This window comes from Manacus candei, unplaced genomic scaffold (assembly GCF_025592945.1).
Source record: "Manacus candei isolate 608988 ecotype Guabito, Panama unplaced genomic scaffold, ASM2559294v1 h1tg000007l, whole genome shotgun sequence".
In the NCBI taxonomy this organism is placed as follows: Eukaryota; Metazoa; Chordata; class Aves; order Passeriformes; family Pipridae; genus Manacus; species Manacus candei.
The window spans coordinates 6,115,682-6,129,991 of NW_026138055.1; the positions used below are offsets into that span (position 1 = coordinate 6,115,682).

A 14,310-nucleotide genomic window follows, 5' to 3' on the forward strand; every position below is an offset into this window, starting at 1 on the left:
ATTAACTAAATAGTTCCAGAACCTCTTCTATACCACTGACACCATTTGACATCATCTTACCATGATCATACTGTTAACCCTTTGGCTTCTGAAGCAGACTGGTCTCAAAGTATATTACTGACTAAAATAGTTTTACTGCACTAATTCACTAATTTATTAAGCAACACCCTGGAAAAGTCTGGGAGAATGAAAGCTGGCTCAGACTAAAAAGCCAGAGACTGCTACTATATTTAGCCCCAGCTCCTGGGCCTGTGCCCTAGAAATATTTAATGTACTGGTTTAAACAGCCTAAGAAGCTCTTATGAAGACAAAAACCCATGGTACATGCACACCAACTCCAAATTTCATCAGAATGTTATCCAAGTTATGGATAAAAGTGTGTAGATGTTTTGGGATCAGAAAGATTTATTAGCCCAGGAGTTGCAGTGCAATTTCCTGTTTTTTTGCTTTAGGCAATGTGTTAGATACAGTGAAGAGTGAGGTGGGAACTTCCAGAGGGCCACTTTGAAATAGGGGTCATCTAAGATATTTATCAAAGATAAGTTTGATGAAACATCCTAGAGGTGCTCCCGTCTTTGCTCAGACCACAGAGGGGAATACATAACTAGATGAGGCTGCAGATTTTTGGTTTTTTTCATTAATTAGCTGATATATGAAAAAACCATCACGTAAAGGATTGTTCCAGAGTGTTGTTTACAGAATGTAACACCAAGCAGATTTTATAGTCCTATATAGTCCTATAAAGACTGTTGTATGTTCTCTGGCACAGCCAGCTGAGCCACTCTTTTTCCACTGGCTGGGCAGACAACTTCTGTGTCCCAATATCCCAACATCTGCTAGTTATTAAGATTCTGATAGAGCATGAGGCACCCAGCAGCCACATACTAATGTTTAAACTAATGTTTAGTCCCTCAGACTTTGAATAGAATCCAAAATACCCACCATCCCACTTCTTCCATCTAGCTGTTGGGGTGTGGGGAGAGGCAAAGGTAATTCCTGGTCCACAAATACACACATGCCTGTTTATTCTTACACATCTGTGCATCCTATGCATATGCAAACACACCTAGACTACCCCACTCCTATTCTCATGCACAGGCACACACATACCACTTGGGTGTATTATACTTTCCCTTATATATACACACTCCAAAACACCTGACTACACTTATTTATGCAGAATACTCATAGAGGGATTTTAATGGGCTACCTAAGCTTGTGGAAAAAAAGATAATTCCCTGTAACATCCACATAGAGTACATGTGATATAAGGTAGCTAAACCCCAGGGATTCCTGTGTTTAAAAAAGAAATAGCAGTCAGGATAAAGTGCTGAATGCTTCAGCTACTAAAGCTGTCAACTGGTACAGCTCCCATCCTTCTTTCTCTGCTGCACTTCAGTAGGTAGGAGTACAAAGCTTCTGCAGGCAGCTCCTGGATCATTCAGTCCTTTCTTTCAATGTGCTGTGGGTACTGAGTGTTGGACTGAAGATGGGCACCTGGATAAGTACAGGTCTTGATCCTACACAGACACTTCCCTAGATTTAAATCAGTCTTCTCTGACTGTGCTTGTGGAATGATGAGTGCTGACAGGCCCAGACACTGAGCTCAGACCATATTCCTTTTCCATCTAGTGCAGAGATGTTGAGGTCAGATCAGCTCCTGACCCAGACCTCTAAGTCTACTCTCCTACATGCAGGTGCCTCCATTTCAGCCAGCTGTGTATCTTCCACCACGGTCTCTGGGCATCTCAGGCCTGTATAGCCTGGGAAATCTGCATTATGGTTAAGCAGGTCTAACATAGACACCTACATCAGTGTGGCTTAAATTTCTCTCTAAACTCCACTGACTGAACAGTCTGGTCTAGATCTCCAGCTGAGTGGGAGCTTGTCCAACCACACTAGACATTTATACTGTAAACAGCTGAATATAGTGTAGGCAAAAAAATCATTATTCCTATCCCCTAAATCCAGCAATCTTCACTCCTAGGTCATCCCAACCCCTTCTGCCAAAATTTGTCTTCCTGAGATTGCGTATCATAGAACCACAGAATCATAGAATGGTTTGAGTTGGAAGGGACGTTAAAGCTCATTTTGCTCCAACCCCCAACTGAACCATGGGCAGGGACACCTTCCACTAGACCAGATTGCTCCAAACCCCATCCAACTGGGCCTCGAACAATTCCAGGGATGGGGCATCCATGAGATGCTCCAAATATCACAGAAGGCGTTTAAGTCTGTTTTAAATGCCAGAGAAGGTGTGAGGATGTGATTCACCATGTTTTCCAGGAGCATTAACTATTTTCTGTGCCAGGTTTCCAACACTGACTGGTGACAAACCTCTGTGTTTCTCTGAGGAATGACCCTCAAACTGAACCAACCTGTGTCACAGGAAATTGGACCTGATCAGTTGGGGATGAGAGAAGTGGAAGAAATTCTTGGTACCCCAACACACAGAGAAAGCTTGATTGTCTTAATAAGTGGCTGCTCCTGATTATACATTTGAAATTAATGTTATTTATGACCAAAATGCCCAAGAGCTGTTGGTGCTCTACAAATAGATCTATAGCAGAGGAGACATAGGTCTGAAGCAGTGACTCCATACAGTCATCACAAGTTTTATAGCACCTATATGTTAGATGTTATCTATCTATATACTTGTTCAATAGTGAACTTTTCATCTTCATTTATATCTTTATTCTAGAACACTGTTTTTTTCCCCAAAGTATTTTATTTGGCAAGAATAAGTCAAAACCTTTCTCTAGAATCTCTGATAAGGTTTTGTGAAGGTTTTTAGCATAAAAATAATATGTTTTTGAACCACTATCAAATATGAGCTGATTTTTGATCTTAGGAAAGCTCATATGGTTTCCTGCTGTTCATTCAGATTTAATACAACAAGAAGAGGTTCAGAAATTTTGCCTTGTAAATCATAACAAAGGCAGCAAAGAAACAAGAAGATAAGTTGGTATTTTTTACTTTTATGTATATACCTATGCCATATCAAAAGTGCTCAAAGTTTGGATGGGGCTTGGAGCAACCTGGTCTAGTGGAAGATATCCCTGTCCATGACAGGGGATTGGAACTAGATGGCCTCTAAGGTCCCTTCCAGCCCATACCATTTTATGTTTCTATGACATCATGTCTGAAAGAAAAAGAGATTTTTTTATGACCATAAAAATTCAGAGGAATCACACAAATCTCTATTATTAAAATAAGTACTAAGATAGTGAAAGACTTTTTGAAAAGCTATAACATCTGATCCATACAGTGGAATCTGATCCAGCACTACTATCTTGGGGTGAAATGGAGTTTTCTTTTGGAATAAATTACCCTACAGCTTTTGAGCATGGAGTTATGTGCTCCACTGGCTTCTGATGTTACTTACTCAGTGTTAATTATTAAGACCAGAGTTCACAGACTGGCACAGGTCAGTTTGAAGCAGTTCTTCCTGTTTCCTCTGTTTTAAATCTTCAAGCCCACAGTTCCCTCTGAAGTTTTTCTGCTGAGTCCGAATTCATCAAGATCTGTAAACATGTGTCCAACCTGAAGTACAGGATAGTCCCCGTGAAGGGATCAGAAGTGCTGGGCTTGCTCAAACTCCAAACTCAAAGTTCACATAAAGCATAAAACGGGAAATCTTCAAAGGAGCTGCCAGTGAGCCTGAAAACTGCTGAATTTTGCACAACTTTATGCAAAAAAAAGAGGCTTCTCTACACCCTTGGTACAACAGTGTTTGTGTAGCTGCTCTCTGAGATGTCCATCCAACCTGAATTCAGAAAACTCAATTCTCCATGAAGAATGATTTTCCAATATTGTTTGATCAGGAGCAGACAATTCTGTAGAGCCTTAAATTTGTAGCAGCAATTGTTGTGCACTATCTGAGCCAGGGCTGTATTATGTTTGCTTCATTCAACATTCCTCCCTCTTCAATATATTTTGGAGGATATTACTGCAGAGAAGTTATATTGATAACTTCAGTTATCAATGTGCTGTTGAAGTTATATTGATAACTTCAAATAACCTCAAATATATTAATATTAGCAAATAGAAGTAGTGCCAGGGCACAGGCATTTGCTACCTGTGCTGCTCTTTATTTGCAGTATTTCTGGGGTTTTTTGCCTGGTCTGACTAACACTGTCTCAAACTATTCCTGAGCACAGTGGTGCATATAATGTCACTAATATATGTGTAACTTGAGAATTCATGGAAGCACCAGCCCTTATTACAGCCCAGTCAGGTGCCTTACCTGTGCTATAAATTTAGATTTACAGAACTCCAGCCTTATCAGAGCTGGATCATAAACCTCATGGGCTAAATGTTGGGACAGCTTAGATTTCTAAGCATTATACAAGTGTTCAAGAAGAGGTGATACATTTTAGGGCTGCCCAAGTTGTCTTTCAGCTCTTCTGTGAGCTGAAAGGATTGGAAGAGACCTTAAAGATCATTTAGTTCCAACCCCCTGCTGTGGACAGGAACACCTTCCACTAGACTGGGTTTCCATCCAGTCTGGAAACACGTTGAACAAAATTAATCCTGTGGGTTGTATCTGGCCTGAAAGTCGCCACCTGAGTTATCCCATACCTAGTTTTCAAGGACAGAATAAGGACTAAGCCACAGGGCAAACAAAATCCTGGAAAAATTAATTTCTATTACTAAGTACTGAGACTTTTCATCCAGATACATGAGCATCTCATTGTTGTCCTCTAAAGGCTGTCCTCTAATGCCTGTAAAGGCATTTATGAGTTTGTTATAGAAGAGAGCAAAGTCAGCATATCAGTATTAGAAAAGAAATCCAAATTTTCTATAGCTTTAATGAGAAGTACCTATTTTTCTCACCATTTACTTCCAAAGTGGAGTGAGTTACAGGAGAGTTTGTGTGCTCTCACTTTGCTAATGAAGCTAAAGGTGACTAAAGACATTCCCTAGCTTCAGTTTCAGAACCTTAGGGTGACTCACCTGATTGGTGAATCTGGAGATCTAGGGTCATTTTAGGTGTAAAAGGACATCCTGTCTCACATTCATCTGCTACTCCCTCAGTCCGAGGGTATTTTGTGAGTCCTGCATCACATCTACCAACCCTATAGATAACTTTAAACACCTCATGGTATCTCTGGCTACATGGATTAACCTGTGTGTTCACTTTCCAACCCTCCTCTTGAAGCTGTTCCCCTTTGCAGAAGGAAGTTTAAGGCTGGACAGAGAATGAGCCCTTGAATATCGTTATATCATATTGTAGTATTTTAAGTATCGTAATGTAGTGGCTTCTGCATCAAACCAAAGCTGGAGTTCTGCATCTAGGATCCTGCTTTATTCATTTCACACTTAAATCTATTGATAAAATACCAAACCATACCTCAGTTTGTACATTCTCTCTTCTATTCCACTGTTATATCTGAGATTCATCTAGGAACCTGAAAGTCACACTGACATGTGTCTTCATGTCTTTACCTTCATAACCTGTCCTTGCATCAGAAATGATTTGAGAGGGTTTTTTTAAATTTTTGGTAGAATTTATTTTAGTTCCCCAAAATCTCATGTAAACTAGAGTTACCAGAAAACCCACCAAAAGTGACCCACGTTCTATGCTGGAAAGCCAAAAGCATAACACAAAAACCTTTCAAAGAGAAGACTTGCTGAGATCATACTCGAGAGATCTGTGTCTGTGTCTTGGTTTGTACATACAGACTCCCTGACCTCGTTAATCATCGTCTTAGTCTCACTTTCTTCACTTCTAAAATTGGGTATAGACATTTCTTCTACATCTGCTTTTGGGACACTTGTGTCTATAAGAATCTGGGGTGTTTGGAAATTTGAGAAATCCTACTAATACCATCCATCATATAGGGAAAAATGAACACCCACCGATTACTGAAGCTGTATTTGATCCTTTAACTTCAAGGTTACATTTCATCAAGACACAAAATCACACCCAGATCTTCTATTTTATGTATAAAAGATAAAGACAGTAAAACAGCAAAGGGAAAACTACTTTCTTGCAAGTGACATTTCTTTCAGTGCAGAGACCTTATAAAAACAGACCAAAAAAAAAAGTAATAGGTTCGGAATACTAAAGTTGGGTAATGAAAGCAATCAGCATCCTCACCGATTATTCTGTGTTCTGATTCATATCCAACTGATATGAAACACCCTTTCCATGAAACGGTTTGAGACAGGAGTTTTGTCTCTTAGCCTGGAGCTGTCAGCCTCCTGCCAGAGCCTGGCATCACACCGACGAGGTGACACAGAAAGTGACAGACAAGAAACCGGAGTCACAGACTTCGGGAGCAGCGAGAAAGGAACATCCTTCCTTCTGAAGGGAAGAAGGGACCAATGAAATGGGGTTTGAAGCTCAATGTGTTTTTTAAATTGTAACAAGGAGCCAAGCCCGAAGCCTTACCTGCCTTTAAAGATGTTCTCACCCCCTTTTATATATTTATAAATGTTCTCGCTTTTTTTTACGCTTCTTTGCTTATCAGGAGGTAGAGCAGCTGCTGTCATAATTCCAGTCGTCTCGATTAGCAGCAGCCTTCTGTTGGGAGGCACGGACTGGAAGAAGCCCGATGCACAGTGGAGTTTGTGGTGAAACACCTCTGGTGCCCTCTAGAGTTCCCTGATTTAGGAGCTCTCTCGAACAGGTTTTGGATTTAGCTGAGGCAAAACGCTGGTGTCCAGTGCTGAGGCACCAGGAAACAACAAATTGATTCTTTCTCTTTTCTCTCTCTTTTTTTTTTTTTTTTGTTTAATTTTATTTTATTTCTTTTCTTTGTCTCTTTATTTACCACAAGTATTAGAGTACCTTCCTCTGGGATTTTTCCCTCACTCCCTTTCCAAGGGATTCCCTTTTTGATATTTCCATAGCGAGGTCTCAATCACCTTCTCCTACTCTGCCCATGAACAAAATCCTTTTGGAAGGGTGTGAATTTCTAATATTGCTTATGATTTTTATCATGAGTTTTATGGTACTATTAAAGCCACAATTTATGGAGTCAAGAAAACAGACGAAAATCTGTTTTCTTTATCCACTTCATTAACAAATTAACAAATAAGTTCCATAATCATGGGAAAAGAAACAAATATACTTTCATCAAGATGTCCTTGATTTGTTTTTCAATCCAGCAGTTCATATTTCTTAAAACATTTAAGGAACTCTCACATTTACCGAAATAAGGAATCTTTGGTCTACAGCTCAGAAACACTCCAGAATACTGGATGTTTCAGATATGTCTTGGATGTTTCAGATGTTCCCTACACAGTCCTTCTAGTGTGGAAAATCAGTCCCAAGGTCAAAAATACACGGAAATTTGGAAATAGGGCACATCAGCTCTAGCACTCCCTTCTTACTTTCTCTGTTACTTTACACATGGTAGAAGGAGGTCCATCTGCTTAGGAGGACAAGTGTTAATACACTTGTTTGAGTATGAATAGAAAAAAAAAGATGAGGGCCTACTTTGAAGGCAACTTCTGTATGTGCTGTTTGCCACTCTGATCTATAAACTACTTATTCCTGTAATATATACTGGCCACATTCCAACTTTACTTTGAATATCAGTGTAAGTTAGGCCTAGTGACCTTCTGAAGGAGAGTTATCACAATTTAATTCTCTGGACAACTTTCACAGGACGGATCTTGAAATCAACAGAAGCACCTCAAAGTCAATATATTCAACTCTATCTTCAAAATGTTACTTGTATTAGGGAAGAGATACAAATATTTTACAATTTCCTTTACAGCCGTCAAAGGTCTTATCAGACCTTACTGTCTGTCATCTGCTGTGAATTGTTGAATTTGGATAATCACTAAGCAGTTTCCACATTCGAAGTTCTGAGAAAGTCTGACCAATAAGTTCAAGCTTGCTTTGTCTTCATTATCATTGTTTTAAAGCTCTTATTTATTTTAAATGAGGGTGTAAACATTCAGTGCAGATGGCCCTTACCCCCCCCACTGAGAGGGAAGCTGTTTCTTCTGCTGCCTGTCGGAGCTTCAGCAGCCTGGGGTGTGGAGGAGTCCTTGAGGTAGTTGCCAAACGAGACTCCAAGCCTTCAGGCACACTTGGATCTTTTCACTTTTAAGTAAGGCCATCATTAAAACATGAGCAGACATAATTGCATCATAGCACTGGGCAGAATTGCAGGTCTGGATGTCCTTAAGCATCAGGATTCATAATATGTTGGCCTGATACTCATTGCCTTCTTCCTGCAGCTCTCCAGTACCAGACTCAGAAATTTCAGCCTTGCCTTTTAGAGCAATAAAGTTGGTTTATAGGAGCTGTAATGGGATGCACTACAAAGCTGAGAATGCCCAGAAGACTCCATTATGAAACCACCATGTTTAATTTTAGACTTATAAACCCAAAAGAAATTATTATAATGAAAGTAACTCCTTTCATAGGTGTGAAGCACACCAAAAATGAACCAATTTCAGCGTGAGTTCAATTAGCCTGGAAAGTCAGGCAGCTAAATTTGACTTTCAGGAAACACATTTGAATGCTTTGCCATTACTCTTCCGTCTGTCATGTCTGATTTAAATGTAAAATCAGATTTTCTCCCCAACTTGAAACTTACTTTCATCAGCAAAGGGAAATTAAACAACTTTCTTAGATTTTTCAAAGACTTTAACTTGCAGAGAAATAAAGTCCACCAAAATTAGAGCAAGGGGAATTACTGATAGAAATGTAAGATAAAGTAGAAGATAATATCTCTCGGCCTTTTTATGCTCATTACCTAAAGTGAAGCTAATAAAATACACCCTCACAGGAGCTTGGCAAGAAGGGGTGGTCAGAAATTTTCTATAGAATGGTTTCTCTTAATAAGCTCCATGGGAAAATTAATAGGCTCTGCATATCCCCATCTGTGGAGAAGCATATACTCATCAGGAACTGAAAGTAGAGTTGCCATGAGACTCTACAGCATCATTTCACTAAAAAAGAGTTGGCTTTTTAATAAGAAATACAATGTTATATTGGTAAGAGCTGCCATATATAATGATCACTGGTAATTAAGAGGCTAAACTGGAAAGAGGATGGACCCCTTACTCATCCCGTAAAATCCTTTTTTTCTATGAGCACTAGTTTTCAAACCACAAGTTTCAGATTCTGCTCAGGATAAAGGAGCCATATCTAAGTGTTTCTGTGTAAGCTGGAAGTCTAAACTTCCCACGTAGTTAGTGAAGATCTAGGGCAAGATACAGCTGAGCCTTTTTAGAAGCTATCAGGTATTCCCTCAGTCCACTGCTGCTTTAAAAGGGTGCTGTTCTCCTATAAACCCTCTGCATTATTACCTGTTCACCTGACATAGATATCTCTTTACCACAGAGCATCTCAAATATCACCCGACTCACACTTTTATTCAGCTTGACGGAGTCCTCAGTGCAGCCAGAAGGATGGTGCAGCTCATCCTGAAGGAGGCACATCCACTTAACGTGCTAAATCATTCTCCAGATTTCTCTGGCTGTACTGAGTGAAGCCCCAGGGCTCAGTTCAGTTGCATGAACAATGTGAGATGCACAGGGGTGACCTCCCGGTGTCAAAACACCTAAAAGCAAGGTGGATTTCAGTCCTATATCCTATTTAGCAAATCTGTGCAGATGTTTCAGATGTCATGGGACATCTCAAATCACTGTAGATTCTTATAGATAAGAAACTACCTTAAGTCTCCTTTGCTGGTAATGGGAGTTTAGGCACCATTGATGTAAATACCTACAAGTTGGTACCTAAACTTACATACCTTAAATTTTTGTCCTATTCTGGTATTTTCCACAGTCTTGTTCAGCATTTCAGAACATTAAAGTTTGTTCTGACCCCTACAGATCATTTCTGAAGCAATCTCTGTAAGTTTTCAAGGTAGTATTCCCATTTTACTCTGCTATCAAATAAACACAGTATTATTACTTTTGTTCACAAATTGAAAGAATTAATGATGGAAGACCGGAAAGTTTCTTTTCAACTTTATCCTTTGATAAACTTACTATTTACTTTACCTTGTTGATCTCTACATCTCCCTGGAAGGAGGTTGTAGCCAGATAGGTGTTAATCTTTTCTCCCAGATAACAAGGGATAAGAGGAAACAACCTCAAGTGGTGCCAGGAGAGGTGTAGATTGGATATTTGGAAAAATTTCTTCACTGAAAGGGTGATCAGTCATTGGAAAAGGCTGCCCAGGGAAGTGGTAAAATCACCATCCCTCAAAGTGTTCAAAAATATGTAGATATGTTGCTGAGGGACGTGGTTTAGTGGTGGTTTGGCACTTGGTGGTTTAGTGCTGGGTTCATGGTTGGAACTGATGATCTTAGAGGTCTTTTCCAACCTAAGGGTTTCTGTGATTATATGATTTGTATCTACTGGAAACAAAATATTTCGGATACTACCTACTTCTAAAATAAATAAACTAATTTCTTTTGCATGCAAGATTATAAATATTTTTTTATATGTCTCGGTGTAGTCAGTTCCCCAAATTAAGACCCAGAAGATCACACAAGAAGTGTAAAAATCTTGTAAGCTCCATCACGTTTTCATTTCTCTAGATTTAGGAAGATTAGAAAAGATGATAAAATGCAACACAAAATCTTGAATTCAGCTGACTCTTAAAGTGACTTGAAAGCTTTTAAAATACTCTTATTTGTATTTTACTTCTAGTCTAGTTTTTACTACTATCAAAAGCATGACTTACAATGGTGATGATGATTTTGATTTTTCTGGTGTGCCAGGCATTTCTAAAAAGAAAATAAAATTAAACTGAGGTATGTTTACCTCTTTTTTATGCTATGCTCAGATCCAGATATTGCTACAAGTCCAGGCTTCAAGTCCAAACTTCATTTGGTATTATTAATTGATGTCTGCAAAATACTCCTTGTAAATATTTAATCATCATTTTCCTCTCGTTAATAACTGGGGATAAACATAAATTCCTGCTTTGAAAAGTGCCTGGAGACTGATGGATAAATATTCTAAATGCAAGTTATTTGTTAATAGCCTTTTAGAGACCTTTTATAAAAGGCTGTGCCACTCCCAATCTGAAATGGGGAGATATTTCCAAACTGAGCACTCATTTTGGTTAGGATTCACATATCTTTGGTGTCTTCCCCAGGATACCAGCTTTCCTAGCAAACAGGTTTCCCATGTCTAGCAGACAGATCACCCTAAAATACTTCCAGCATCCTGGCAGTTGTCCATGTCCTGTAAAACCTCTTTCCCCTTGGTCCTCACTTTTGCACTTTTTTCTAAAAGTGCTGGAAAGATTGAAAATCCAAAGAGCAGAGGAGACAGGTTGTCACTGAAGTGAAATGTTCCTATTTCTGGCCCACACATGAATTAAATTAAATTAAACCCTACATTAAATCGGGGTTTGCTGGTGTGGTGCCCGAGACACCCAGAGAGACTATAAGGAAAAGTCTTAATTAGCATGGGATAGGAAATAGTTGGGTTTTTTTGTAAGAATCACTGTGATGCGGATTTTTTTTTTCCTCTCACACAAACCAATATAAAGTATTGATTTCTCAAAACTGTCCACAAACTCAAAAATCAGCTTCTGTTCCTCTTACTTTCTTTCTTCCCTGAGCAGAATTAGAATAACTGAAATCACTTTTAAAAGCTTCAATGCAATTTCTAATTTTGAAATAATTTTACATTTATGTTTCTAAATTAAAGTCTGGAGGATTTGGATAGGGGTTTTATTTTTTTTTTCACTTACCATTTGTCAAAATGAGGCATCATAACAATGGGAATAGCTTGGTTGCCCATAGTAAGATGTGCAATAAAACTTGAGTTTCTCTGGTCCTTACTGTACACATAATATTTAGGCAAATGGGATTGAATTCAGTTGCCTAAAAACTGGTCTCTAGTGCAATTTCTGATATCCTGAGGTAGGTGAGACATCCTGCAGTGCTGCATCCAGCTCTGGGGTCCCCAACACACGAAAGACATCACCCTGTTGGAGCAAGTTCAGAGGAGTCCACAAAGATGATTAGAGGGATGGAGCAGCTCTGCTGTGAGGAAAGGCTGAGAGAGTTGGGTTATTCAGAAGAGAAGAGAAGGCTCCAAGGAGACCCTAGAGCCCCTTCCAGTACTTAAAAGGGCTCCATGAGAGCTGGAGAGGGACTTTGGACAAGGACCTGGAGTGACAGTACAAGGGGGAATGTCTTCACACTGCCAGAGTGCAGGGTTAGATGGGATATTGGGAAGAAATTCTTCCCTATGAGGGTGGTGAGACCCTGGTACAGGTTTCCCAGAGAAGCTGCAGCTACCCCATCCCTGGAAGTGTTCAAGGCCAGGTTGGACAGGGCTTGGAGCAACCTGGGCTAGTGGAAGGTGTCCCTGCCCATGGCAGGGGGTGGAGCTGGATGGGTTTAACTGTGATTCTGTGATCCTCACAGAGACGGTATCCAAGAGACAGGATATGTGGGAAACTTGAACACTTCTGGATATGCAGGTGGAAGCCAGGCTGAATACCCAAAACATCTCCACTGCAGATACACATGTGTGCACTGAAATCCTTCTGTAAACTGAAATGAGATTAGCCTACAATAGCTCTGCCTGGCAACTGCATTAACACTTCATTTCAGTAACTGTTAATGAAGAACACCAATGAAATTCAGCTACTTTGCAGTGCAGGAACAACAATGATAAAAACTCAGTGTTATCTTGAAAAAAAAAACCCCTTATTTCAATGAAAGGTGCAACAGGATAAATCTATACCACTAAGTTCAACACTACCAGGGCAGCATTGTTGGAACTGGGTTATTTTTGCTATTAGTCAGTTAGGATGGTCCATAAATTCAACCTGGCTAAACTAACCCTGTGTGACACATTTTCTGGTCATTCCTTGGGTCAGGGTCTACTCCCAAGAGGTAGTTCAGATTTCACTCTGTTGGATACTCCAGGAGCTTAACAGCATGGGTATGACCAAACCATGCCAGTTGTGCTGAGGGTTGGAGATTGTATCCTTGGCACTGCTGAATTTCCTGGTACAGATTCAGTTCATGTATGGTCAGGTCATGTTCAAGAGCTATAGAATCATAAAAATTGGAAAGCACCTCCAAGATCATCAAGTCAACAAAGTTTGATCTAGAACTGTGAATTAATCACACAGAACTCCTTTTATTTACGTGAGAAAGGGGGAGCCAGACTTTCTGGGACTGGAAAATTATCAATGTTGAAGAGCCAAGGGCACGGATCCTCTCTTGGCTCCTCTGAAGTCAACAACCCAGTGTCAGTCTGCAGCAGCCGAGGGTCTGTCTCACGGTGTTTCAGAACTGAGGCTCCTTCCAAAACCCACCTTTGAAGCTGTATGCAGTCTGCTGTTTGGCTCTACTCCTTTCTTTTCTGTTTTTCCCACAGGTAATAAATAGTTTAGGGAGCAAATCTTGAATTTCACTGTAGCAAAATGAGTGTACTGTAAACTCCTCGATGAGCGCATTGATATTTATGTGCGTGTGTGTATTTCTTTTTCTTTTTTTTTTTTTTGTTTCCTCTGTCTCCTTCCCATTTGCAGTTTGATCACTCATGGTTTTGGAACTCCTGCAATATGTGCTGCCCTAAGCACTTTCCAAACTGTTCTCAGTGAAATGCTGAACTACTTGGAAAAGCACACATCGCACAAAAACGGAGGAGCGGCGGAATCCGGCCAAGGACACGCCAACTCGGAGAAAGCCCCCCTGCGGAAAACTTCAGAGGCTGCTGTGAAAGAGGGCAAAACAGAAAAGACAGACTAGCTACATCAAACAGAATCTATTTCGAGAGAGTCTTGCTGCTGATATTTTTTTTAAATATATATATCATTGAGGGCAATTTATCTCCAGTGGACCAAATCCCAAAAAAAGAAAAAAAAAAAAAAAAAGGGGGGTGGGGAGGGGAAAGAAAAGAAAAAAAGGAAAAAAATCAAAAAAAGAAAATAAAAAAAAGAGAAAGATTAAAACAGAGAGAAAGAGAGCGTGAGAGAGGAAAGTATTCAACCCTAAGAACAGCAGTGTACAGTAATTGTGTGATGAAATTGTCACTTTTTTAAAGTTTATGTTGCTCTAAACTGCTTTTTTGTGCACGTAGTATTTGATTGTTCTGAATGATACACTAACACTGTTTTTTATAAGCACTTCTGGACTTGGCTGAGGTGGCACATGAAATTTGAAGCACTTTCTTCTCCGGCTGCAGAGTTAGGGTCAGTGCATCAGTGGTGGGACACGCAGTTCCAGCGTCCTGACTTTGCTTGCAGGCTGGACAGATTGGAAGAAGGGCTTCCTCTGATCCATCGGAAATGCCTGATCTGCTCACCATTGGGAAAACAATATGGAAACCTGGCAAAAAAAGGAATTCTTGGGTCAT

The 14,310-nt window shown here is 39.9% G+C and overlaps 1 protein-coding gene across 4 annotated transcripts in view; it reads left to right on the plus strand.

The window, feature by feature from the left end:
• The window catches only part of TFAP2D (transcription factor AP-2 delta), a 46,869-nt gene extending 33,134 nt beyond the window's left edge, over positions 1 to 13,735 (plus strand). For all 4 annotated transcript variants that reach the window (XM_051812700.1, XM_051812718.1, XM_051812691.1 and 1 more), the window contains one exon: positions 13,484 to 13,735. In XM_051812700.1, the coding sequence (XP_051668660.1) occupies positions 13,484 to 13,703 (220 nt within the window). In that variant the 3' untranslated portion in view covers positions 13,704 to 13,735. The remainder of the gene's footprint in view (positions 1 to 13,483) is intronic.
• The last annotated feature ends 575 nt before the right edge of the window (positions 13,736 to 14,310 follow it).